We start from the raw sequence: 25106 nt of genomic DNA on the forward strand, positions 1-25106 counted from the left end.
AACAAAGTATGAAACGAATTTTTTGTGTTGTTTCGACTCTGTCCATAGACTATCACATTTGGTAGAGGACTTATAGATTGATAAATAAAAGATTGTGGTGTATTTGGGCACCCTCATCTTTTCAGGTAGTAATGTTGATAACTTATCAGCTATTGCTGGTGGAGATGATTACAGAATTTGGGACCTTTATTAGAAAGGTGTTTTCTCAGTAAAGTCTGCAAAGGCTGCTCCAGAACCCGATGAACTTATGATATGTTGTGATGGTACAACAAGGGGAAACCCAAGCCAAGTTGGTGTATACTTACGTTGTGGTTGGAGCCTTATGTGTTGGGCTTGGATGGTAGACCAATTATATGACTGAAATTAGTGCAGTGATTTTTGGCCTGGAATTGGCTCGTAGATGGAATGTGAAGAAAATCTCTATTAGATCGGACTCAATGAGTTGTGTTTAGGCTTTCAAGACGATGAATTACCGTTAGACTTGAAGTAGAAATAGAGGATGTCGTGTGCAAAACTATGAGGAAGTTAATTTTGTTGCTGATAACTTGGCCAAGCGGACATATCAGCTGGCTGAGAATGATACCTAACTTTTTAAGGGTAGGTCATATTTTGTTCTGGGGAATGGCATGCTGGAGTTTAATTTCCCATTCAAAAAAATAGTATGGTGGAGTTTAATTTCCTAGGAGCCATTTGGATCTCGCTCTGTGATAGCCTTTTTTTTTTTAATAATCAAAGGCCTTCAACAAGGCTAATGGTCTTCCTCAACAAAAGGCCGAAGCCAAACAGGAGGTGCGGACCAGTACATAGACGACTTGTTTGTTTTTGCCCATTTGTCTAGTTCATGAGCAATAGAATTACAAGTTCTAGGTTGAAAAGAGAAAATACAACCACTAAGGGAGGAAGCAAAAAATTGAATGTCTTTAAAAATAGCATCAGTTCTTGGATTCCCATCAAAAATACCAGCAGAGAATTGAGAAACCAAGTCTTACGCATCACTTTCCAATATGATATGCGTAAGCTTTAACTCCACAGCTTTCTTTAAACCATCCTAGATAGCTCTAGCCTCAGCTTCTTCAGCAGAATCCACTTCAAACACGATGGAAGCACAAAAAGAAGCCTTGATGGAAAAGTCCCGCATCACAAAGCCTGCACCATTATCCTTAGTAGTGTCATCAAAAGCACCATCAGTATTACACTTAATCCATCCATGCATAGGGGGAATCCAGTGGTCACTAAAAGAGATGGTATGGCTAGGTGGGTTGGGGATTCTAACTTTAACAGTGAGAAGCATGGCCTTAGCTCTATGAATTACAGTAGAGTGAGTTTCCTGTAGGTTTCTAAAGACTAAGTTGTTCCTGCTAGTCCATAAGGACCAAAGGATGGCAACAAAGAGACAATGATTATCAGTATGGATTCTAGTGGGAGGATCAATTGACTAGAAATTCAACTAATCAATCATAGAGCTAGAAGAGAACATAACGGTATTATCACAAAAGGAGGAAATGCTCCAAATACGACTAGCAAAGGGACACAAAACAAGAGCATGCATAACAGATTCACAAGGATCAGAGCATCTAATACAAGAGACGGAGTGCATATGCATCCTAGTTTGTAAAACAGACTTAGCAGGTAACACATTTCTAGCAGCTTTCCAGGTAAACAGCTGAATACGGTGAGGAACATTAATTTTCCAAATGTACTTCCAAAGTTTGTTACTAGGGGAGGGTCCAGACCCTCTTAATCCCAAGTAAGCAGAATCTGCCATCCTTTGAGAGCTCCCAAGCCCTCCTATCAGGAGTGCATATATGGCTTAAGGGAATGGTGATGATCTTCTGAACAGAAGCATCATCATAATGGGTGTTTAATTTAACTAAATCCCAATATCTAGTAGAACTATCAATGAAGTAAGAAACTTTAACACAAGGGTCAGGAGGGACCAATGGGTTGGGGGTTGTAGAACCTAGAGTAGGGATCCATTTATCACACCAGGGGTCTATAAAATTTCCATCTCCAACAATCCAAGAGATGAAGGGTTTAATCATTTCTTTAATGGTATAAAGGCAACGCCAGGTCCAGGAACAATTATCAGGGTAGGAGGCATAAAGAAAGTCAGTTCAAGGAAAATACATGGATTTCAGAACTGTACCTAAAAGACAATCAGGACTTTCAATAATTTTCCAAGCATTCCTAGCTAACATAGATAAATTGTTAAACTCAGCTTTCTTAAAGCCAAGGCCCCCTTCAGATTTAGGAGAACGCAAGGCATCCCATCCTAGCAGGTGAAGTTTTCCATCCTTAGGATCAAGGGTTTCTCCCCACCAGAATTGACAGAGGTGAAAATCCATTTTTTTTGCAAAGGTGCTTGGGGATAAGAAAAGCACTCATCTGGTAAAGAGGGATATCCTGGCCAACATGTTTAATCAAAGTAGTTCTAGCTGCTTGGGAGAGGAGCTTGTGGAGCCAAGATGTAATCCTAGCATCAATAGCTTGAAGGAGACCCATATAAGTCTGGATTTTAGAAGCCTGAAAAGCAATAGGGGTACCAAGATATTTCTCCCCTAAATCTCTATTGTGAATATCCAAAATTTTAGACAAATGGTTCATAAGAGGAGCAGGCAACTTCTTACTGAATAAAATACCAGATTTTTCAAAATTTATTTCCTAGCCAGAAGCAAGACAGTATTTTTGGAGATAGTCCTTGATATTTCGAAAATCTTTTTCAGTGGCTTTAGAAAATAAAAGGGAATCATCAACAAACAAGAGACGGGTCACACAAGGGGCATTTTTACAAACTCTGATACCTTCCACAAGACCTTTACTGGTCAAATGGTTGATATAAGCTGACAAATCTTCAGAGCAGATGATATAGAGGTAAGGAGATAGTGGGTCACCATGTCTCAAGCCTCTTTCAGGTTTGATAAGACCAGTGGGACTACGATTCAACAAGATAGAATAAGAAACAATGAAAATATATTGATGGATTAAATTAACCAGTGCTCAGATATGCCCATTTTAAGTAAAACTTTTCTAAGAAAATACCATTCTAACTTATCATAAGCTTTAGACATGTCAAGTTTGATAGCAGCGGTACCATCCTTCTTATTGTGATGGTTGACAACATAAACAACTTCATTAGCAAGCAGGATATTATCAGAAATACTTCTCTTATGGACAAAAGCACTTTGGTTTTGAGATATGATGTTATCCATAAGGGGTTTCAGTCTATTGGCCAAGGTTTTAGAAAGGATTTTATAGATGAAGTTACATAGGCCAATGGGTCTATATTGGGAGACTAATTCAGCCAAAGGAACTTTGGGGATTAGAGCAATGTTGGTGGTGTTGAAAACCTTAGCTAGGTGGCCAGTTCTAAAACAAGTTTGTGTCATATCTATGACAGCTTCTCCAACAATATCCCAATTTTTTTTGGTAGAAGAGGCCAGTGAAGCCATCAGGGCCAAGAGCTTTTTTACCACCCATTTGAAAAACAGAATTTTTTATTTCCTCAGTAGTTAGAGGAAGGTTTAACAAAGAGTTATATTCAGGGGAGAATTTAACAGGCAAACAATCTAAAATTTCATCTTGAAACTGTTGAGGTTTGGAGGAATAAAGATTTCTAAAGTAATCCAAGAAAGAGGTACTTATACTATCCCTATCAGTGACCACTTCTCCTAGAGAATTTTTAACCCAGCTGATGGCATTCTTTTTTCTCCTAAAGAGAGTGACCCTATGGAAATAAGGAGAGTTTCTATATCCTTCCAAGAGCCAAATATCCCTAGATTTATCCTTCCAATAGAGCTCCTCAAGATTATAAAGATACTCTAGTCTAGCTCTTAATCTAGAGGTAGATGAGGAATCAGAACGGTTATGAATTTGGAGATCAAACAGATCATTCCTAGCGGTTTTGATGTTGGTTTGGAGGTTACCAAAAGAAATCTTGTTCCATTCCCTAAGACCTCTCTTAGTATTGAGGAGCTTAGCTTTAAGTTTAAAAGAAGGAGAACCAGTAACATTCACAGACCAAGAATTAGCTATAATTTCCCTGCATGTAGGGTCTTCCACCCACATGGCCATAAAATGGAAGGGTTTTGGCAAGAAACTAACTTCAAAATTAAAACCAATATGCATGCGACAATGATCAGAAGATCCCCTAGGTAGATTATTAGCACAAAACTTAGGACAAAGAGATTTAGCTAGGGAAATAGCAAAGCATCTATCCAATCTTTCAAGAATAAGGTCAGGACCTTGTTGCACATTAGACCACGTAAATCTAGGACCAGAAAATCCAGGATCATGTAAATCAAACACATTGCAGAAGTTTCTAAGATTAACAAAATCAGTATCATCAAGCTCTAGACCCCCACTTTTATCTTCAGGACCTAGGAGAGCATTAAAATAACCTATAAAGAAAGTTGGTTTATCTATTGGTATAGGTGGTAATTGACATTGGGTCTCCCAGAAAGCTTGTCTCAAGGCAGTATTAGGTTCTCCATAAATAAAATGAATGTGGCAAGTTTTAGAGTGAATGATGTACCTAGTAGTAACATAGATGCCCCTATTACTGGTGGAGATAATATTAAGATCAATCTCTTTCTTCCAAGCCAGCACTAGACCACCACTTCTTCCAACACAAGGCACATGAGCAGTACAGGGGAAACCCATATTCCTCAATTTTCTAGCAGCAAAATCATTTTGCATTTTAGTTTCAAACAAGAAGATGATGTCAGGATTAACATTCCTAAGGAGGATACTAAGTTCTTTATTAGCAGATTTCTTGCCTAGACCACGCACATTCTATTGAACAATATTTACACTATTAACAAGGAAACAAGAAATAGCATGATGAGAAGAGGAGGATATAATGAGAGTGGGAGAAGAAGGAACCTGATTGGAAGAATCTTGATTCCCATTAGATTGAGAATTTTTATTTCCACCAGCAGAGATAGATCCTTGGGTAACATCCAGGTTCAGATTAGCAGCCTTATGAGAGGAATTGTTACGGACACCATTGTCATTTGAAGCAGCATCGGTGGGGAAAATGAAGTTTCCATATTCATCAGGAGAGGGATGGGTATTGAAAGTACATTGGGATAGATTAAAAGTGGAGATGTCCCCAAATTTGGTGATAGGAGGGCAAAGAGTAGAATAATCTGGTTCAGAGTTATCAATTTTGAGGGGGGTAGAAGCCAAGTCGCCTAAGAAAGGGGAAGAAGATCTGGTTCTTTTTCTGAGTTCAACACGAGGGTTAATTTTTCTCTTCAAATTGGCCAAAGCATCATGCTCAGCTGCCATAGAAATAACTGCTTGTTGGGTCGGTTAGCCGCCATTTTGAACCTTCTGGCCGAGTTGCTGGTGCGGATCGGTCCTGAGTTAGGGACTCAGGAATTGGACTCAGAGTTGGCAGGACTTCATCCTGGTTATGGACTTTCTTCAAAATAAGAGGTAGTCCATTAACCAAGGGAATGAGTTGCTTGGTTTAGGTAGCTCCTATTTCATGAATCTTGAGAGAGGTAGATCTGCCACCAAAAGGGCCCATATTGATCAAGTTATTAGGAGACTCCTGAGTTGACAATGTGAAATTTTGAAAGACAGCTGCAGATTTTCCTTTATCCATTAATCCAGGAGAAGTTAACATTTGACTTTGAGAATCTGGTACTTCTTCAGCTTGAGTGGGTGGAGAAATAACTGCATGGATGGTTGCAGTAATTTCAGGAAGCTAACAACTTGAACATGTGGCATCATGAGTCTTGAAACTGGTGGGTATCTAACACTTGAAGCAGCTTCCTTTATACTCCCTCCGTTTCAGTCTAGATGATATTTTAGGAGTTTTTACGCAATTAAGAAATGGAGAGAGATATAATTTTTTTCTAGTTATACCCTTGAGAAAAGTCTTCAAACATTAATTGTTATTAGTGTATTTGAAAATAAAATTTATGGTTCCAAGACAAAATGTTAGGGTATTGTTGGTAGTTTTGTGGGAAAAATATCAAGTAATGTGGAACAAAAAAATAACCCTAAACACTCATCTAAAGTGGAACGGAGGGAGTAAGTTTTTGCTTTGCCAGCAAGGTAGGACAGACCACATCTTTATGATTAATGACACGACAAGAGTGACAAAAATTCCTTGGCACTTTGAAATACCTACATTCAATGAGAAAAGATTCCTCTCTTCCTCTAATGAGCAGCGGAATACCAGTTGGGAGAGCTCGATTGATTGGGATTCTCACATAGATTTTGACATTTTTTGAGAGGATGGCTGTCATAAGGATCTTTTGCATCAAGTAGTTCACCAAGGTTGAGAGTGAGCTGTTTTAGGTCTTCAAATTCAACACATTTCTTTAGGAACATTGCATAAGATGAGCCACATCATTTCTTCATCAAATGAAATTTGAGCATTAGCAGGCCAACCAGCTGGTGGAACCACAAAAATAACAATTAGGAATACGCAAGCAAACCAAGGGCGTAGTTCATTAACTCTGATGAAGTCACTTTCAGCTAAGAATCTTAACAGAAGTTTGTTTCTCAAGCCATTGAAGTTTGTAACATTAGGGGTTTGCGATAATGGCCATCGAGAGCAGATGTAGTATCTTATAGAGGAAGTGGGTACTAAAGTTTCACTGCACATGTAACCCACCATACACCACTTCCAATTGTTATCATTTTCAGCAAGAACAACTGTTTTATCAATGTAGACAGGTTCAAAAAGAGAAGCAGGAAGATTTTTAAGTAAAGAAAGCTTCTCAGCCATTTCAGAAGAGAGGTGTTGAATTGAGGTAGAAGAGTGAGCTTCACTAGTAGACTTGGGCTCCTCCATGTAATCAATAAATGGATTGGCGAACTGATGAGATAAGTATTTGTCTGCCCTCTTTGGATTGGGTGTAGCAAAGCTATAAAATATTTGAATTTGTATATGGATTTTATAATGCCAGTTAACAATAGGTATTAGAAGAGAATGAAGACAATTCATAGAGATGTTTCGAGAAAAAGAGATATGAAACTGTCTAGAAGACTGAACCTTAAAGAAGGAAAGTCTGATCAATAGGTTATATTTTCTGTTGATAGCAGGGAGAAGAAATTGTGTAAGGTTCAGCATAGGTATATGAAGGTCATGTTCACTAGCAATGGTGTTGGGCAATGGATCAGTGGTATTGGCAGAGCACATGACTGTGATGCCTTGCTGAAACCTCATGGGTGTGAACGTTTTTAATAGGTAGGTTAATAATACATTTGCAATAAAGGTAGGCACCCAATAAAAATAATACTCCTTTAAGTGGGAAATAGTTTTATAGGATTTAAAATACAAATTTGGACTATTGTTGGCTTTTGAAGATTGCTGCAAATTTTGGATACTTCCAAAAGCAATTATGGTAGAAGGGGTGTAATGAAAGATGGTGTGAAATAGCAAAAGGTGAGTAAAGGTGGTAATGATGAGATGAGGTTACTTGGTAGACGAGATGGTTATTTTTGGGTGTAGGGTTTTGGGAATTTATGATGAGATGGTTGGTATTGCGAGACTTCATGTAACTACCCGACCTGCCCCAAACACTAATGGTGCCTCCTAACAGGTGCTGCAGTATCCGAACCTGCATAAAATCATATTCAAATATTAAAACCCAAAGAAAAAATACAAGGCATGGTGGCTTACCAATTTCATTCATAATGGTGGAACCATGTAGGCTAGAGGTGGATATAGAGTTGTGTTTGGTGAAATGAGGCGGAGTAGACAAAGAGATGCAGTTAAGCCAGAACTGAAAGGTTAGAGGAAATTGATTTTGTGGGTTAATTTTCAAAGCGTCATGATGATTTGAGTACCGTGTATGGGGTATCGAACCGGCGTGCATGGTCTAGGGACATGACTCTTAACCAAACGACATAAATAGCTATGAATGGTATTAATTAAGAGGCTATAAAATGGTTTTATCAGATGATCAGAGAGATTATACCAAGAAAAAGAAAAAAATAGGAGAAGAAAAAGATATCTGGAGAATGGCGAGTAATGGAAATCAAAACCTCCCTGAAAACAACCAGAATTCTCACCCCGCCGATACATCTTCAACAATGTCAGGATATGAACAAGCCAAAAATATTTCTTTTAGCTCTGCAAGATCAGGAGATAGATAGGTTGAGAAGATAATTGTTGGAGGAATTGGATAGACGTGCAATGATAAGGATTCAACAGAGGCGAGAGGCTGAAGAACAAGCAACACAAGAGATGGCTCGACAGAGTCGAGAGGAAGAGAGACTTGATGCTTTATTTAAGGTTTGGAAGGTAAAGCACTTTGAGAGAGAAGATCGAAAAGAGGAGGAGAGATCAGCAAGAGCAAAGAGGCCAAAGGGTGTCGGAAGTGCAACATATAGCGATTCCGATGAAGAGTCAGAGAATGGATTTGAGTACCCAATAGGGGAGATGAACACTAGTGATGATGACTCAGATACTGTTGCTGATCGAAAAAGAATGGAGGCATATCTTGACAGGAAGCTGCATAGGAGATTTGATGATGAGAGAGCCCATCCAGCAATCTTTGCCAGAACCATGCAAGAGGGGGAGACAAGTGCTGATGAAGAGATTCTGGAGGATGAGAGTGATGAGAGTGAAGGAAGCGACAATGATGAGAGTTCATCTTCAGATCACAGTCCAGTATCTCCTGCATCAACAGGCATTGAGTATAGTGATCAATATTCAAAGGAGGAGAATTGGAGCTACGATGGAGAGGACTGTTAGGAGTCCCTTCTGGGGTACTGAGAACAGCCAGATCTTCAGAGTTTGGACTAATTTTGAAGATGAGTAACAAGTTTTTAACAAGATGGCTTTCTCGGTACTTGCTCTTCTCCTTCTTTCTGTTGATATGGATGATGGTAATGTTGAACTTCTTTTGCTTCTTCTCTTGACGGTCGACTTTGTTTTTTGTTCTGCTAGTATTTTGATGTTGATAAGTAGTGGTGTTATTTGTACTGGTGATGTGGTGGTTGTGGTTGACAAGTTTGAAGGTATTTTGCTTAGTTTGATGGTTGTGAACCTCAAGCCTTTCTATGGGTTGTAAGAAATGATGATATGCGTTCTTGTTTTCCTGTTCTTTTTTTGTTATGGTATCAGTAATGTAAAAACTTTGAATTTTACTTGTTTGTTGATCTTGAAGGTAAAGAAAGATGTTCTTCTTCTTGTTGATTTCAGTAGTGATGAATATTGTCTTGGAAGTGCAAATTTTGAAAACAATCTTGATGAAATAACTTACAAATCCACAAATATAAAGTAATAGAGTATTGAATTGGGAGGAGATTGAATTGTTTTGACAGCTAGAAATTGCATCAGAAGAAAAAATCAAAACATTCACAAGAAAGAACGCTTACATCATGCTTACTGAGCAGAGCTCATAACAACCCTTTGCATTTTGTGTTGTTATGGGAGGAATTTATTGATAGCCTTTTCTTGTAATTAATTTGCTTTTAATAAATTTTATTAACTCAGGCAAAAAGAAAAGTGACAGATCCGCTCCTTTCCTATGCCCAGAGGAACCAGCCTTAACCGAGCCGCAAGTGTTAGAAAAACGCAATATCTCACTCTCGCCAGTACTGTAAATGTTGAGTCTTCGTCTGCGCGCCATGGCTGGCGCAACTCTTTCAACCTCTTCTTCCCCAAGCTTAAAAAACCCTAGTTTCTCAACCAAAAGATTCCCGAATTCATCACCATTCAATGGAGTTTTCTTCAGAAACCAAAATAAAACCCAAGATTGTTTCCGCAAATCATCTATTCGGTGTTTCGTTTCTGCTTCCGCTGTGGATAGAATCAAGGTTCAGAATCCTATCGTTGAAATGGACGGTAAGAGAAAACCCTCTTCAAAACCCTAATTTTGAAATCATCATATCGGGAACACTAATTTCTGTGGTTTGATGTTTGTATGTAGGTGATGAAATGACTAGAGTAATTTGGAAGATGATCAAAGATAAGGTTAGCCTTTAATTGAGTTTGAAATCTTTTATGATTGTCTTATAGGGTTTTTCTTAATTTAGTTTTTTTGGGTTGATGTTATTTTTGCAGCTTATACTTCCTTACTTGGATTTGGATATCAAGTACTATGATCTAGGTATACTGAATCGTGATGCTACTGATGATAATGTTACAGTTGAAAGTGCCGAAGCTACTCTCAAGTAAATCCTTTCTTGAAAGTTTGTGTATACACAGTTTAATTTATTAGAGATGTTGAGTTCTTTAGTTGATCGTGAATAAAATGGTTTATCTCAAACTTTTATCTAACAACTAGGAAAAGTTCTGCTACATCTTGGAACTTTGTTGATAGACGTTTGTTAAAATCTTTTAGATGAAATTATACTTTTGTTCTAGTTGAAGAACTTGTTGAATTGGTGCAGGTACAATGTAGCTGTCAAATGTGCAACAATTACTCCCGGTGAGATATATAAATATATCTAGACCTCATCTTTTTTCTGATTGTAGATTGTACCACAACGGCTTCGACATGCGGAAAATGTTACTGCATTGGTTGTGATGTAGTGAGATACTGACACGTGGTGTTTATTTTAATTTGGTAACCATTAAGGTGGTTTTTGTTTTGATTTTCTCATTTGACATCAAATAGATGAAGCTAGAGTCAAAGAGTTTGGCCTGAAAGCTATGTGGAGAAGCCCCAATGGGACGATACGGAACATTTTGAATGGTGTGTATATTTTGCCATCTAAGACGGTTACTTTCAACATATTTCTGATTGTACTAATCTGGTTGGGGTGCATGTGTTTGACTGTATTATCTTATTCCTTTCCTCGCATCTTTGATGATCCTTCTGTCCATATAGATTAATTCTGTTCTTTTTTTGTTTCCTCAGGAACTGTTTTTCGTGAACCCATCATGTGCCAGAATATCCCTAGGATTGTCGCTGGTAATGCTTTTTTTTTTTTTTTTTTTTTTTTTTTTTGTGATGTTAGAGATTTGAAGTACTGAGTATTTGGTTTTTATACTTACTATTAAGGTTATCACAGGTTGGAAAAAAGCCATTTGCATTGGTAGGCATGCCTTTGGAGACCAGTATCGTGCGACTGATTTGGTGGTTAAAGGACCAGGAAAGCTTAAAATGGTCTTCGGTAAGATGATAAGGAAATATTTGTAATATCCCCAATCTAAAACACTTTTTAATGGTCAGGTAAGTAATAGTCTATCTTTGTTAATCATCTTCAGCCCCAGAAGATGGGAGCAGTCCGCAAGAGCTTAATGTGTATGATTTCAAGGGCCCTGGGATTGCTCTGGCAATGTACAACGTTGACGAGGTTTGTTTCATTAGAGTTTCTCCAGAGAGGCGATTTGTGGACCCTTGTCTGTATCTATTGACAGCTGTTTAACATTTTTCAGTCAATTCGAGCTTTTGCTGAGTCGTCAATGGCAATGGCGCTTACAAAGAAATGGCCTCTCTACTTGAGCACCAAAAACACTATCCTAAAGAGATACGATGGAAGGTACCTTTTGATGATCTACATTAATTTTTTAGCAGTTATTATTTCACAATACGTGAAGCTAATGCAATCTTCATAGGAGAAATTTCAGGTTTAAGGATATCTTCCAGGAGGTATATGAAACTAACTGGAAGGAAAAGTTTGAAGAGAATTCCATATGGTTAGGACACATCTAACATCTCCGATGCACAACTCCATTATACTTATCCTCTAATAGTAGCTGATGAAAAATCTGAGTTTCAGGTATGAGCATCGTCTAATTGATGACATGGTGGCATATGCACTAAAAAGCGAAGGTGGATATGTGTGGGCTTGCAAAAATTATGATGGAGATGTCCAGAGTGATTTCCTCGCTCAAGGTACTGCTTTGTGCTATTACCACTTGACTATTTGTTCCAGTGAAGATTTTGTTGACTATACCTCTTTGATAGGCTGTAAACATCACTTAGATAGTGTTTTGGGGTTAAAGCTATGGAGTGCTTTGTAACTACTTTCAAGTTTATACAGCGGTCGATATAACAAGTGCAAACCGTTTTCTTTTTCCTTTTCTTTTAGAAGGTGCTGCCGTTTTATCCCATTCAAAAGAGCTTTCTGCTATAGGTTTTAATTATAGTTGAATTGGAAAATTATCAAATACGACTTTACTGCTTTTACAACAAATGTTTCTTTATTGTTTTCCTAAGGTTTAGAGGCTTCGTATCCACAACACACCATAACAGAACACAACAGGATATTAGTCTTTCAAACTTCACATCTTACCCATCTAGGCATAGGTCTTGCAGACATACTGATAGTCAAAGTATCTTCTCGAACACCTGTTCTACTCTCCGTGGCCACTACGGATACAAGACAAGTTCCCCAGAGAACCTTGTAGAGCATCTCTAACTGCACGACCCTAACTGTTTCTTGATGGATGCAGGATTTGGTTCTCTTGGCTTGATGAGTTCTGTATTGGTTAGTACCGCTACATATTCTTTCATTTATTTCTTTAATAGAAAAAGAATTTAAATCTTATGGTGGTGGTGTATCTGCCATCTGCAGTTATCCTCCGATGGAAAGACATTAGAAGCTGAGGCTGCTCATGGGACTGTGACTCGGCATTTTCGGTTACACCAGAAGGGACAAGAAACTAGTACAAACAGCATTGCATCCATATTTGCATGGACAAGGGGTCTTGAACATAGGTACTTTTTTTTGATGTTTATCTTTCACACCATACTAAGTTGTGCTTGGTGCATGATGTTATTTGTCACATATGAATTAATTTTTTATGTTTTGCTCTGAGCTTATTACCACCAATTAATTTTCTGCAGGGCCAAACTGGATCATCATGAGAAGTTATTGGATTTTGTCTCGAAGTTAGAGGCAGCATGCATCGAAACAGTTGAAACAGGGAAAATGACGAAGGATCTTGCCCTTCTGTCTCATGGACCCAAGTCAGTATCACCCAACCCCAGACTTCGTTATATTACATCCTTTCGACATTTCTTTTTCTTGTGCAAATTAATCTGTACACTTTTTACTTACTAACTAGCCTATAAAAGCGTACGACTTTGCTTTTGTTCTGATTATGGTACGGTGCTTGTGGTATAAAACAGGGTAGCAAGAGACCTATACTTGAACACCGAAGAATTCATTGATGCCGTTGCAGAGAATCTTGACGTGAAGCTTAGGGCCCCAGTACTTTTGTGAGTACATTTAAAGTATCTTTAGTTGGTAAGGTTAAATAAAATTACTATTGGCAGGGTGAATTATGTAACCGAGTGTTTATCAGCAGGTGGTTTAATATTTTCTTCAGAGCAATTATCAGCCTGAAACTTGTACAATGTAGTACCGATTTTGTCAAACAGAACAAAAACAATGGCAGAATGAAAAAACAATCATCCGCTTATGCCGGTTTTAATAGGATTGTGTTTACTTACTTGTCATGTTGATAGTTTATAAAACTTGCAAGTTATAAGAACACGAACAGATGCGGCAGTTGCTGGAATTTAAGTGATACAATGTTGGAATTCAAGGAGATCCAAGTATACTTCTTCAATCTTTTAAATGCTGTTTGGTACATTTAGGAAAAAACCTCAAAATTTTTTTAGTGGAAAGCCAGTTAGCTATGAGAGGAAAATATGACTTTACTGATGGTTACCGGGCTGGAGACTAATTGAATACAGGCTCAGAAGAAAACAAACGGGTATACATCAGTGAAGGGAGATTCAATTCAAACAATGGGTTCACGTGGCGTCTCACTCTCTTGGCAAAAAGAAAAATTACTCCATCTCTCTTATCAACAAATTGAATAATAAGAGACTGTGATGCACTGATAGTCTCTTGTGCCATATCCGGAACAGATTCTTCATTTGCAGCCACCAAACCAGTTCTTCCAAACGAGAGACTTAAATTAACATCAAACCACATAGATACAATTCCCTCGAAACAAAAGCCATGAATTTATTCCTCTGAAAACGCTCGTAGATAATTGTAAAACCCCGCCAACATGTACATTATGTACCCCACCTTTACTTTTCTCTGTTTTTTCATTCTTAATTCATTCATTTAAGCAAAAACCTGTAATTTCATGTCTTTTGAATCCAATACTCTTTTGAGTTTTCTGAAATGGGTTTGATCAAATTGGCATGGGTTCTTCATTTGTTTCTCACACTAGCTTGTTTAAGAACCCAGTGTTTTGCTGCTTCAAATGTCTCTGTTAACCTTGTAAAGACTCCTTTGTCTACCTCAAGACGAAACAATGCTAAATTTGTGTTTGAAGTTTTAGAGGGTAAAGATGTTTGCAGAAATTGTACCATGAAATGCAAGGTTTAGAAGTTTGCTTCTTCATACCTTTGTTTCTGTTCTTACTTGACACTTCGGTATTTGCAATTCCTTAATTTTACATTCACTTTTGTTTGAGTTTTGGTTTCCTTAACATCTTGTTTGCAGTTGGATCATCTAAATTCATCAAACTGTGAAACTAAACAAGTTTCATATGTGGGTTTACAAGATGGAGATCATATGTTTGAGGTCTGTATCAATGGGTATCATGGAGTGCGCTGTGCTACCTATAATTGGACCATTGGTTAAGACTTGCTCTTCTATTCTCCATTAAAACTTACTACTTACTGAAGATACTTGAATGTTCATTTGGATGTCTAGCAATTTTCTAACTGGGTTTAGTTTCTCTTATATATGCTTTTGCTATGCAGATTCAGTTCACCCTACTGCATATGTAACAGCTGCATCACCCTTTACATATGCGCCGAATGTTGCTGTAGATATATTTTTCACTGAACCATGTACCCTTGGAGGTGGTTTTGGGTGCGCATCTGTCAATTCTTGTAATGTGAGTGCTTGTCAAAGAAAAAACGAGTTAAGTTGCTAATTGGAAGTAAAACTATTTTCATACTCATCTTAATCTTTGTGTATTGCTCAGTTCCGGAAAGAATCGGCACTTTTGTGTATTAGCTTGGTTTTAGTTGATAGAAAACATTGAAACTGCTGATAAAAACACTACTGTACATCTTCGCAGCTTCTTGTATATGGTCCAGGCCAAGTTATACCATCATCGCTCAAAATCCAAGAACCAGATCTCAAATTTTCGCTGCTAGTGAGCTTATCAACTAGTGTTCAGTATGGAAGGGTCGTGTTAGTAATGGATAAGAATTTCTGTACGGATAGCGCTGGAAATAGTTTTACAAGGACTAAAAATTCAAGTTTTCTTGTCCATTTTGGTGAGTTTTGTTATATCGCCTGGTACTTCTCTTGCCATCATTGTGTATATTTTCTGAATTCTGGTGCTTTTAGTGCTTCTTCAGATAGAAGGAGTGTGCTTTCAAACATGATAATTCATATCCCAGAAATGCAACTTTAGCTCAACAATGAAATGCGAACAGTTCAGGCAACTAACAATTACAAGAGCCTTCATGTGTATTTGTACTTCTCAGAACCTGTTCTCAACTCAACAAAAGAAATTCAAAGGTTTATTCACACAAACCAGGGTTTGCTACATCCTCTCTATGGGAAAAGCCGTGGGAATCGTAGGTTTATTTTCCTGGTGAGTTAACCTTTTTCTTTTCTTTCTTGCGGGATGTTTATTTTCTACTGACCCGCATTATATTTCATACACTTATTCTTCTTTTAAGAAGCAACTTGGAATTTTTGATTTCAGGTAAAAGACGTTCCAGACGTTGCCGTTGTCACTATAAGCGTTGAATCAAGCTCTATAATAAGCAGGCAAGGAACTCCAGTTTCTCCAATCAGCCCAGTCACTTTCCTTTACGGTAACTCCAGTTTCTCCAATCAAGCATACAAAGATGTGAAAAAAAATTCTGTAAGTTACGAACCCATCTTATCTTCCTCTGAATGTGGATGTGTTTGAAATGCCAGACTCGCGAAGGCCTTCTGTGAAACTGAGTACGACATCTAATATGAGAACAAAAGAAGATACTGTGCCTTTTCTGATACAGTTCTCCGACCCCGTATTTTACTTCAACTCATCATCATTAACTATATCAGGGGGACATTTTCAGAGGCAAGTTACTAATTTTATTTTTTCCTTGAGTTAGTTAGTGTTCTCGATGAGGAAAAGGACCTGTGCTGTTGTATTTGGATCTTACTCGAAAAAGAAATTTTTCACACCTCTGAAAGTATGAAGGTTCATGATAATAAGTGATTTTCTGTAGGGGTAATGTTGTTAATCGTTCCCTCTCTTTTTAATACCCTCTTTTTATGTCTCCAGCTTTCGCGCAATAAGTCAGAGTGTATATTCTGTGGATATACATGCAGATGAAAATCTTGTATCCATCTGTGTTCTTGAAAATACAACCAGAGATGTTGCTGGGAACAGTAATCTAGCATCGAACATGCTATACGTGAGGCACTGTAAGGATGTTTCCCTTTCTTCAGTAACGTTATTTTGTGAAGGAGGCTAGTGCTGAAATAATCTTCATTTCCTCACCTATCTTTCCACCTATCGAATGTTGCACCATTTCCTAATGCATGTTTTCTGATCAAACTTTAACAGATGCCGTTCCTTTAGTATCATATATGGTTTCAGCCTTTGCAACTGCTGTTTTCGCTCTGACATCTTTAGCTGCGGGGCTATTAACTGTTGCAACTGCTAGTCTTCATTCTATCAAAAGATCCTCAAGATCATCTTCTTTGGCTGATCCTGCTAGGATTCTTTTCGTAATATAACTGAACTTCATCAAGAGATTATCCGAGTCTTTATTACTTGGCAATGTAGTTTCAGTCGATAAATGTTTGTTTATCATTCCATTTTTTTTTTTTGTTTGGCACAGAGAACTGCATGTCATATTCAGGTTTTTGCACTCTCAAGATGGTTAGCTGTGACACTGCCTGTTGAATACTATGAATTTACGAGGGGTTTACAGTGGAGTATTCCTTATCTTAGTCTTCCATGGGAAGGTGAATATGTGAGGTCAGTCATGGTAGATTCAAGCCCTCGTTCCATGCCACATTCAGAATTCTCAACAACATATGAACCAAGATTATTCGCTAACCCCAGATCAGGAGAAGCGAAATTGGACATAGCTCCCTCCATAGCTGGCTTGCCACTTACTCCGATGGAATACACATCCTTTTTTGTTGTAAGAAACTGTTTCTAGATTTCCATTCTTTCTCATTCTTTTCCTGTAATTACATCTTTATATATATAATGCAGTTTAAACATGCAGAGCCAGAATTTGAAACCTGAAGCTGAATATATCACGGATTTGAATGACTCAAATGGGTATGTAGTCCCTGCTATCTATGTTGTGAAAGGCGCCCTAGGCGCACGAGTCGTGCAAGGAGCGCCTAGACAAAAAAACGTCCAAGGCGCAAAAGTGCGAGCAAATTTTTTTAATTTTTTTTTTCTGGGCGCCTAGGCGCTAGGCGAGGCTAACATAGCCTGCTATTTTGGTATTTAATAAAAGAAAGTGAATTTTTCAAAACTGAAATTGGCAAAAACATTATTGCATGCAATCTGTAGCTGTCTACTTTACTTTACCAGAACAAGAAAAGTAACCCAGATAAATACATGTTTCGTTTCAATGTAACTAGAAATATGAAAATTGAAGGCGCCTTGTTCTGTAGGTGGAGGGAGTTTGAGCGAAACATGTTCTGGTTAGCAGTATTTGGTGGCAGCTTGTTGCTACTCCATGGTCTAATACTCATTCTTTTGAAGTGGAAGAGGAATTCCGAAGAAAAAAAGTATAGTGGAGCTCTTGTACTGCCAAGATTTCAGATTTTCCTGACAATTCTTGCATTGCCCTGTATCTGTCAAGCCTCGGTGTTTCTTATTAAAGGTATTCCTACAGGACTCTTATCCTGACTCGTTTATAGAAATCACATAGCATGTACATATTGCCTTATTTACCATGGTTTGTTGCTGCTAATATTCTTATTTCCTCTCTCTCTCTTACTCTTTTGTTTATTGAAGGAGGAGAAACTTGGCAAGAGATAGTTGGTATCTTATTGTTGGGAGTTCTATGTTTTCTACTTGTGGTTTTACTGTTGTTTCTTTCAGTCGGGATAACAATGGGTAAGTTACTTCAGTACAAGGAAGTTCATCAAGAAGGTCAGAAATTTCATTGGTATCAAGAAATCATAAGGGTGACTTTGGGTCCTGGTAAAAGAGGGCAATGGACATGGAAAAACCAATCTAATTCCGTCTATTTAACGATGTTAGGCCCCTTGTTTGAAGATCTTAGAGGACCACCTAAGTACATGCTTTCCCAGTTTGTTGGAGGTAGCTAGGGCTGCACAAGACCCACCCACAATACCCAAACCCACCCGTACCCGCTAAATCCGTGGGGTTTTAATCCATACCCGCCCGTTGTGGGTGCGGGGTTGGTTATGAAAAAAAAAAACCCGTTGTCTGTGGGTGCGAGGTTGGTTTAAGCTAATACCCGCCCATACCCGTCCAAAAAACCCGCAGATTATATACCATTAGATAAAACTAATCCTAATCGTCCATTATGAAACCCTAATACTAGTAGATAGGATAACTGATAACCCTCGTTCACTTTCTACACTCTTCTCTCTGTTCGGCCTCTCCTCTTCTTCCTCCTCAGTTCTTCTTCTTCACCTACGAATGACAATTACCAGAAATCTTCACCAGAAATCGACAACAACAACTTCGAATCTTCACCAGAAAATCGACAACAATCGAAAAATCAACAGATTCAACACTTAATCTTCATCTGTGAACTTCCTAGATATGAATATTTTGGGGGTTTTGGTTTTTTTTCTCACTTAATCAAGGAGAATAGAAGTTACTCTAAATACTTGAATATAAAGCGGGTTTAAACCCGTTTAAACCCATACCCGCCCGCTGTTTGTGGGTGCGGAGTTGGTTATGAAAAAAAAAACCCGCAGTCTGTGGGTGCGAGGTTGGTTTTAGCTTATACCCGCCCATACCCGCCCATGTGCAGCCCTAGAGGTAGCCACATCCGTGGTGACCGCATTATCGCTTCTGATGACGAAAATGAAGATGCCGAGGCACCCTTGATTCAAAAATTATTTGGAATTCTTAGGATTTACTACACTTTGCTGGAATCTGTGAAGCGGGTAGCTATCGGGATTGTGGCAGGGTTATATTCAGCCAATAACACTTCAAGCACTCCAACTTTAGTTTTACTATGCATTACTTCATTTCAGCTTTTCTTCCTTGTTCTGAAAAAGCCTTTTATAAAGAAAAGGGTTCAGTTAGTAGAGATCATCTCAGTTTTGTGCGAAGTGGGTATTTTTGCTACATGTCTGATTCTTATACAGAGGGAATTTTCTTTTGGCTGCGAGACAAGAATTGGAATCTTCATGATACTCCTGTTTCTTATTGGATTTACTTCTCAAATCATTAGTGAATGGCATGCGTTATACAAACAGATATATCGATTAGGGTCCGGTGACAAAAGATTTGTGTCAGGCTTGAAAACCACACTGTTTGGGTTACTGGTGATTTTCATCCCTAGAGACTTGCTTAAGAAACTTGAAGTTCAGCTCCAGAATGGTGAAACAGGGGACCCTGTTTCTTCTACTGATCAGAATAGAAGCTCGGGGAGTAGGAAAAGCTCGGGAGGTTCTGCAGACAAGCCATGGCTTAAACGACTATCAGAACTCGCAAAATCTAGCTTCAGCAAAGATGGCAGTGGGACATCAAAAGATCCTTCGACTAGTCGATTTTTTTGGAGCGGCAAAAGAAGTGGAAGTTCGTCTCTAGCTTCTTCGGCAGACTTCAAATCAAGATCAAAAACAATGTACAGAGATTTGGAGGACATTTTCTCGTCCAGGTGAACTTTTATCAGTTCACAAGTGTTTTAGTAATACACTTTGTCAAGCCACAGTAGGCCTTTAACTTTTACCTGATAGAAGTATCTTGTCAGAAGTTCGGATGATTTGGCGGTGTAACAGTCATAACTTAATGAAAGATGGTTCTCATGATTTCATCAATAAATTATTGAATACCTCAATTGGACCTGAATTCAGTGCGCACGTTATTCGTGCTGGGGCAACATTTTGCTGACTGTTGAGTTACATTTGCTGTTTAAATGAGAATTTTGTCAACGGATGAGTGGAAAAATCCTGAGGGACACTATTTTGGCAGTAATCTCCTTAGTCACCGCGTATGGTCCATGCCTACAAAGACAGTCGGCAGCTTTTTAATTGCGGAAATTTATCGGAGAAGCAGATGGTACCATCTCCTTCTTTTAAACTGTGTTAAGAGTTTCTCCGATGGTTGATGTGCTTATTTCATGTGTCAACATTGTCTCGATTTTTTTTTGGTAAAAATTCCCTTATATAAATATAAATTCCTAAATATTGTGAACTAGAAAAATTAATCTCCAACCCAAATCAATTTTAATCTTTTGTTTTTTAAGTGTCATTTAATAATTGGTTAACAATCATTCTATTTTTATTTTATAAACTTATTTCACTAACATAAAATGACTATGATAGGAAGTGTCTTCCCAAAATTAAGCCATGTCACTCCACATTCATTTAAGAAGAAACCAGTAGAGGGACTTCACCATGATCCTAATGTCTAGTTAGTTGGTTAGGGGGTGTCCTAAAACTGTAATATATGTCTAAGTTACCCTTTCATCAATTAAACCAAAAAAAAAAAAAAACTCTTTAATTCTAATCATCAACAACAACCCAAAATCAATCATCATCAACAACAATTCAACAATAACCCCCAAAATCAATCATTATAAACGACAATTCAAAATCAATCATCATCAATAACCCTTCCATCAATCAAACCTAAAAAAGAAAAACAAACCCAAAATCTCTAATTCTAATCAACGACCCAAAATCAATATATTGCAAATGAGATCGAAGTTTTTTTTTTCTCAATCAAGTTCGAAAAAAATCGATTTTAGAACCAGATACGGTTGGCTTTTTGGTTTTCAGAAGCCAACTGTAACTCGTTACAATTGGTTTTAGTGAGTTACGGTTGGTTTCGAAAAACCAAAAACATGAGTTACTATTGGCTTCGGTGAGTTACAGTTGGCTTTTTGGTTTTCAGAAGCCGGTCGTTAAAAACAACCGTAATGTTTTACTGTTGGACTCGTCAAACTAAATTTTCAACCGTAACTATATAAGGGTTGATTAGTCATTATTGAAAAAATTTGATAAGGGACTTTTGACATTACCATCTAATAACCGATTTTGTCCTATTATAACAGCCCCTCTAATGGATTTCAAAGCCCCCATAACAGGATTCTTTAAGAAGTTAGGGTTGGAGAAGGGTTTTAGAGAAACTTGACGTGTATCCTATGTGGATTTAGATATTTATCCTCACACACATTCCATTGGAGAAGCTCTAAGGATTCCATCTCCTTCTTTGTGTTTAAGGTCTCATTTTCTTTGCTTGTTGAAGAGAACTTCGATGGAAGATAATCCATGTAAAATCCAGTATGAATCAATCTACTTACAAAATTCTTATCCGATTATATATAAAGTCTTCCATGAACATGGTTATTCTCACACTAAATCATAATTTTGGCATCAATTTTTTAACAACACTCAGACCAAAATGGATTTAAAGCTAATTTTCTGGTGTTATGTTCCTATTATAAAACTTTACATTCCTACCAAGACTTAGTGAATTCTAAGATACCAAACTCACCATCTACCAATTTTTAGTTTTTGGCGTTAATTTTGAACAACTTATTTTTAAAGTGGCGGATGGTGGGAATACATGTCTCCTGCTCATTTTTGAAAGGAATGTAGAGCTTTGTAAGCAGAAAATACCTCCAAAAAGTTAGCTTCAAATTCATTGTCATTTGGGTGTTATAAAAGAATTAGTGCCAGAATTATGAGATAAGGTGAGAATAACCAATTCAATGGATCATTCCTCTTAGTTAATCCATCACTTTAGATATTTGCAATCCTTCAACTCCATCTGATTTTAGACCTATATCACTTTGTAACACTAGTTAGAAGATAATATCGAAAATCATTATGAATAGAAGGAAACTTTAGCTAGGAAAAATGATCTCACCTTATCAAGCTACTTTTGTTCCTAATAGACATATCCAGGATAATGTAGTGATTGCGCATGAGCTTGTTCATTCAATGAAAAGGATAAACGATAAATGTGGGGTAATGAGTCTCAAATTTGATATGTCAAAATCTTTTGACAAAATCGAATATACATTCTTAATGATATCCTTAAAAAGTTTAGCTTTCTTAGTGGTTGGTGTGATCTAATTTTCAAATGCGTCAGTACAACAAATATATCTATTTTGCTTAATGGATCACCCTGCAAATCTTATAAACCTTCAAGGGGTCTAAGGCGAGGTGATTCATTATCTGCATATCTATTCATAATAGTCATGGAGTCCTTTTCGAGATATCTTTTACACACTGAGTCCTGCCACTTGATTCATGGCATCAAAGACACCAATGAAGCACCTAGCATATCACACATGCCATTTGATAATGATTGATTACTCTTCAAAAATTACTCATGCTGAAGCAATCAATTTAATGGCTTTAATCAACGACTTTAGTGCTTGTTCTGGCTAAGTTATCAATTTTGACAAGTGTGGATGTTTCTTTAGCAAAAAAGTACATCCAGACATTGGCATCTCGTTAATAAGATTTCTCAATGTTAGAAAAATTGTACTTAATGAAAAATATCTCGGCATTCCTTTATTCATTGGTAGGTTTAAAAACAAGGCTTTCAGCCATCCTCCTGACCAGTTTGATAGGTTGGTTCATGTTAGAGCATTGCTCGGTTGAACCCACAAGTTTTGCTATCTCAAGCTTGTTGTCAATGCTAAGTGATCAAAACTACATATTGATTTCTAGTCTACTAAGTGAAGTCTCGGACTAGGTTAGAATTTGTAGTTGAGTATTAGACATCACCCTTGAAGACTGAAGATCAACGAAGACATTTGGAGAACTTATGTATCAGGTATGTAAAGATTGAATCATTCTATTTTACTCACTATCTTACCATTCTATCTATTGAGACTATGTCGTATGACGTCAGTAGATTTACAAAGAAGAATTTTCGAGTCAAGTTTGTCTTGTGAAAAATCTCGAAATATGATTCTAAGCAAAGATGTTCAACGGTCCTTAGCAATATTAGTTCTATGAATTAATTTGTGTATTAATTGAAAATATCCCATGCAAATGATTTTATCACTTGGGAATGTTTCAAACATCATAAGAGGGAAATATTGAACTTCAGATATTTCTAATCAGGGTAGGTTGGAAAATCAGTTTGGAAACCATAGATATCTGAGTTATAAAAATACAAGAAGGTTGGAGAACCAGTTCGCAAACCGCAAGTTCAGTTGGGTACAGTTCACAAACACGGTTGACAAACCATGGTGAACTGAATTTTCAAAGTTGGTATAATAGACTAGCAGTTGGCGAACTCGGTTGACGAACCGTTGTCAACTGAGTTCGGTAGTCTTGTAGGGTTGGAGAATCCGGTTCACGAACCATTGCACCCTGACTCGTGAACAAGCCATGCGGTTGGCGAACCGTTGTACCAACTGTCCCAGTTTATATTTTAGTATATGCTCAAAGACTTATTTTCATAATATGTTTAGCATTACTAAAACTCTCTTAAACACTTTTAAGACTTCATTGATCACTTAAACACTTATGTGTTTGCATCATGGTTAACTCTTAAGTGTTTGAATGAATATCAAATTGCTTCTAGTTCTTTGGATAACTTGCCAAACCGAACGTTCATTATACATGGTCCCGTAACCGGACCTAAGTGTATATTCTTCTACTGCATTTTTCAAGAATAGAATTTTCTTGATTCTCAAGTTATCATATCTTGAATTCTGAGCAAACCCTGGTATTGGAAAATCTATAAATAGAGATACTCTGTCAACTGGGAAAATCAATCCCTGACACTTTGTGTACTAGTTGATTCTAGAGTCATCCTCTATTGACCTAGGTTTTATCTGAGAAACATAATTAAGTATACGACTAAAAGACTTCTCTTTAGGGATTCATGAAGCTAGGTCCGACTATCTTTACCTTGATTGTTCGTGTATCCTGCTCTTGCTTTTATGTTATCGAGGTTCTCGTAATCTCTTTCAGGAAAGATAGATAGAAACCGCAAAGTTCTCTTCGTCTTATACTTTGTGGTTCCTCAAGATAGATATCTGAAAAGTGATCTTAGTTGATCTTTCGAAGATTGTTCTTGAGAGGTGGTTAAGAATCTAGGCTTCTCTTCGGGAGTCGTAAGTTCCAGATTTGTGAGGTTTGCTAGCTTTGTCTATTTCAAACAGATTTCCACACCTTGATCTTTGATCAAAACGGAAATCAAATAGGCTTATATGTTAGAGGAAGATTGGTATCAAAAGGCTTTACTTCCGATGGAGCAAATCTTAGGCTGTAAAGGACATCAGCTAAGAGAATCAAGTGCGTAGAGCCTTGGGAGGTTCAATTCCACGCCATATGGTGGTGCTTTGAGTTAGTAAACATAACCCAACAGTGGTGGTGTAGAAATTTCCATGTATGAGATTCTCAACATCGTGCGTCCATGATTTGGGGATGTAAAAAAGATTCCCAACTAATATATCTCTGGGATCATGTAAAAATATGCTCATGTTATTTGGAAGCAAGAACACTTCATCCATGATCTGTGCAAAAGAAAAATTTACAATCATGTAGTTTTGGATGCATGAACAATACTGCATCCATGGTTTAAGGATGAATAAAAAACTCAATATCCTAGTTGGAACAGATACACTCATGTTATGGCATCACTAAGCACGCATCTATTGTCCGGGGATGCGATGCATGTGCATTTTTTTAGTAAATCCAAAATGTAAGCAAGAATGTAAGAAAAGAGGATAAAAATCCCCAAAATCTTACAAAATATTTAAATATATAATAATTTACAAATATTCAACAGAATTGGTAAAATGCGGACGATCATCATAACTTAGACCGTCTCCATTATCTGATAGGCATCATCTGTTTGCCATAGCATCCGCCATAAAATTAGCTTCACGATAAGTGTGCTCAAAATGAATGGATGAGTAGAGGCTTCTCACAACTACCCACCTATGCCGGATAAACCAGGGTAAAGAATCAACTGAAGTAGAATAAGCCTGAACTGCTCCCAACGAATCAGTTATGATAATAACATGGTTCATTCCTCATTTTACATCCCATTT

The 25106-nt window shown here is 37.6% G+C and overlaps 2 protein-coding genes across 7 annotated transcripts; both read left to right on the forward strand.

Moving 5' to 3' along the window:
- Positions 1-9465: 9465 nt before the first annotated feature.
- On the forward strand, positions 9466-13375 carry LOC113300069 (isocitrate dehydrogenase [NADP]-like). 2 transcript variants are annotated; one of them, XM_026549220.1, is made up of 15 exons: positions 9466-9814; positions 9900-9943; positions 10034-10143; positions 10363-10400; positions 10590-10667; positions 10833-10886; positions 10987-11088; positions 11183-11271; positions 11354-11457; positions 11534-11614; positions 11698-11813; positions 12374-12408; positions 12496-12638; positions 12768-12890; positions 13053-13375. In XM_026549220.1, the coding sequence occupies exons 1-15, from the start codon at positions 9574-9576 to the stop codon at positions 13144-13146; spliced, it is 1452 nt and encodes a 483-aa protein (XP_026405005.1). In that variant the 5' UTR covers positions 9466-9573; the 3' UTR covers positions 13147-13375. The 2 variants fall into 2 exon arrangements, with proteins under 2 accessions (XP_026405005.1, XP_026405006.1); XM_026549221.1 differs by having other exon boundaries at positions 9468-9814; positions 11546-11614.
- A 372-nt stretch (positions 13376-13747) lies between these two features.
- Positions 13748-20209, forward strand: LOC113300070. Of its 5 annotated transcripts, XM_026549226.1 has the most exons (15): positions 13748-14265; positions 14389-14524; positions 14652-14788; positions 14975-15176; positions 15261-15499; positions 15614-15725; positions 15832-15976; positions 16184-16326; positions 16469-16632; positions 16746-16885; positions 16973-17054; positions 17142-17197; positions 17542-17753; positions 17888-18196; positions 18890-20209. In XM_026549226.1, exons 5-15 carry the CDS (start codon positions 15329-15331, stop codon positions 19738-19740), a joined length of 2385 nt encoding a protein of 794 aa, XP_026405011.1. In that variant the 5' UTR covers positions 13748-14265; positions 14389-14524; positions 14652-14788; positions 14975-15176; positions 15261-15328; the 3' UTR covers positions 19741-20209. The 5 variants fall into 5 exon arrangements, with proteins under 5 accessions (XP_026405011.1, XP_026405012.1, XP_026405009.1 ...); XM_026549227.1 differs by lacking the exon at positions 16973-17054 and having other exon boundaries at positions 17129-17197; XM_026549224.1 differs by having other exon boundaries at positions 13749-14265; positions 15250-15499; positions 16746-17054; positions 18890-20208.
- The last annotated feature ends 4897 nt before the right edge of the window (positions 20210-25106 follow it).

This window comes from Papaver somniferum, chromosome 7 (assembly GCF_003573695.1).
Source record: "Papaver somniferum cultivar HN1 chromosome 7, ASM357369v1, whole genome shotgun sequence".
NCBI lineage: Eukaryota > Viridiplantae > Streptophyta > Magnoliopsida > Ranunculales > Papaveraceae > Papaver > Papaver somniferum.

Excerpts from the sequence above, each read along its gene's own strand:
- LOC113300069 (XM_026549220.1), top strand. The coding sequence starts at position 9,574 with ATGTTGAGTCTTCGTCTGCGCGCCATGGCTGGCGCAACTCTTTCAACC. Across the intron at positions 9,815-9,899 it reads TCCTATCGTTGAAATGGACG|GTGATGAAATGACTAGAGTA; the intron begins GTAAGAGAAAAC and ends GTTTGTATGTAG. Across the intron at positions 11,458-11,533 it reads CTAAAGAGATACGATGGAAG|GAGAAATTTCAGGTTTAAGG; the intron begins GTACCTTTTGAT and ends CAATCTTCATAG.
- LOC113300070 (XM_026549224.1), top strand. The coding sequence starts at position 15,329 with ATGCGAACAGTTCAGGCAACTAACAATTACAAGAGCCTTCATGTGTAT. Across the intron at positions 16,327-16,468 it reads CATGCTATACGTGAGGCACT|ATGCCGTTCCTTTAGTATCA; the intron begins GTAAGGATGTTT and ends AAACTTTAACAG. Across the intron at positions 16,633-16,745 it reads ATCCTGCTAGGATTCTTTTC|AGAACTGCATGTCATATTCA; the intron begins GTAATATAACTG and ends TGTTTGGCACAG.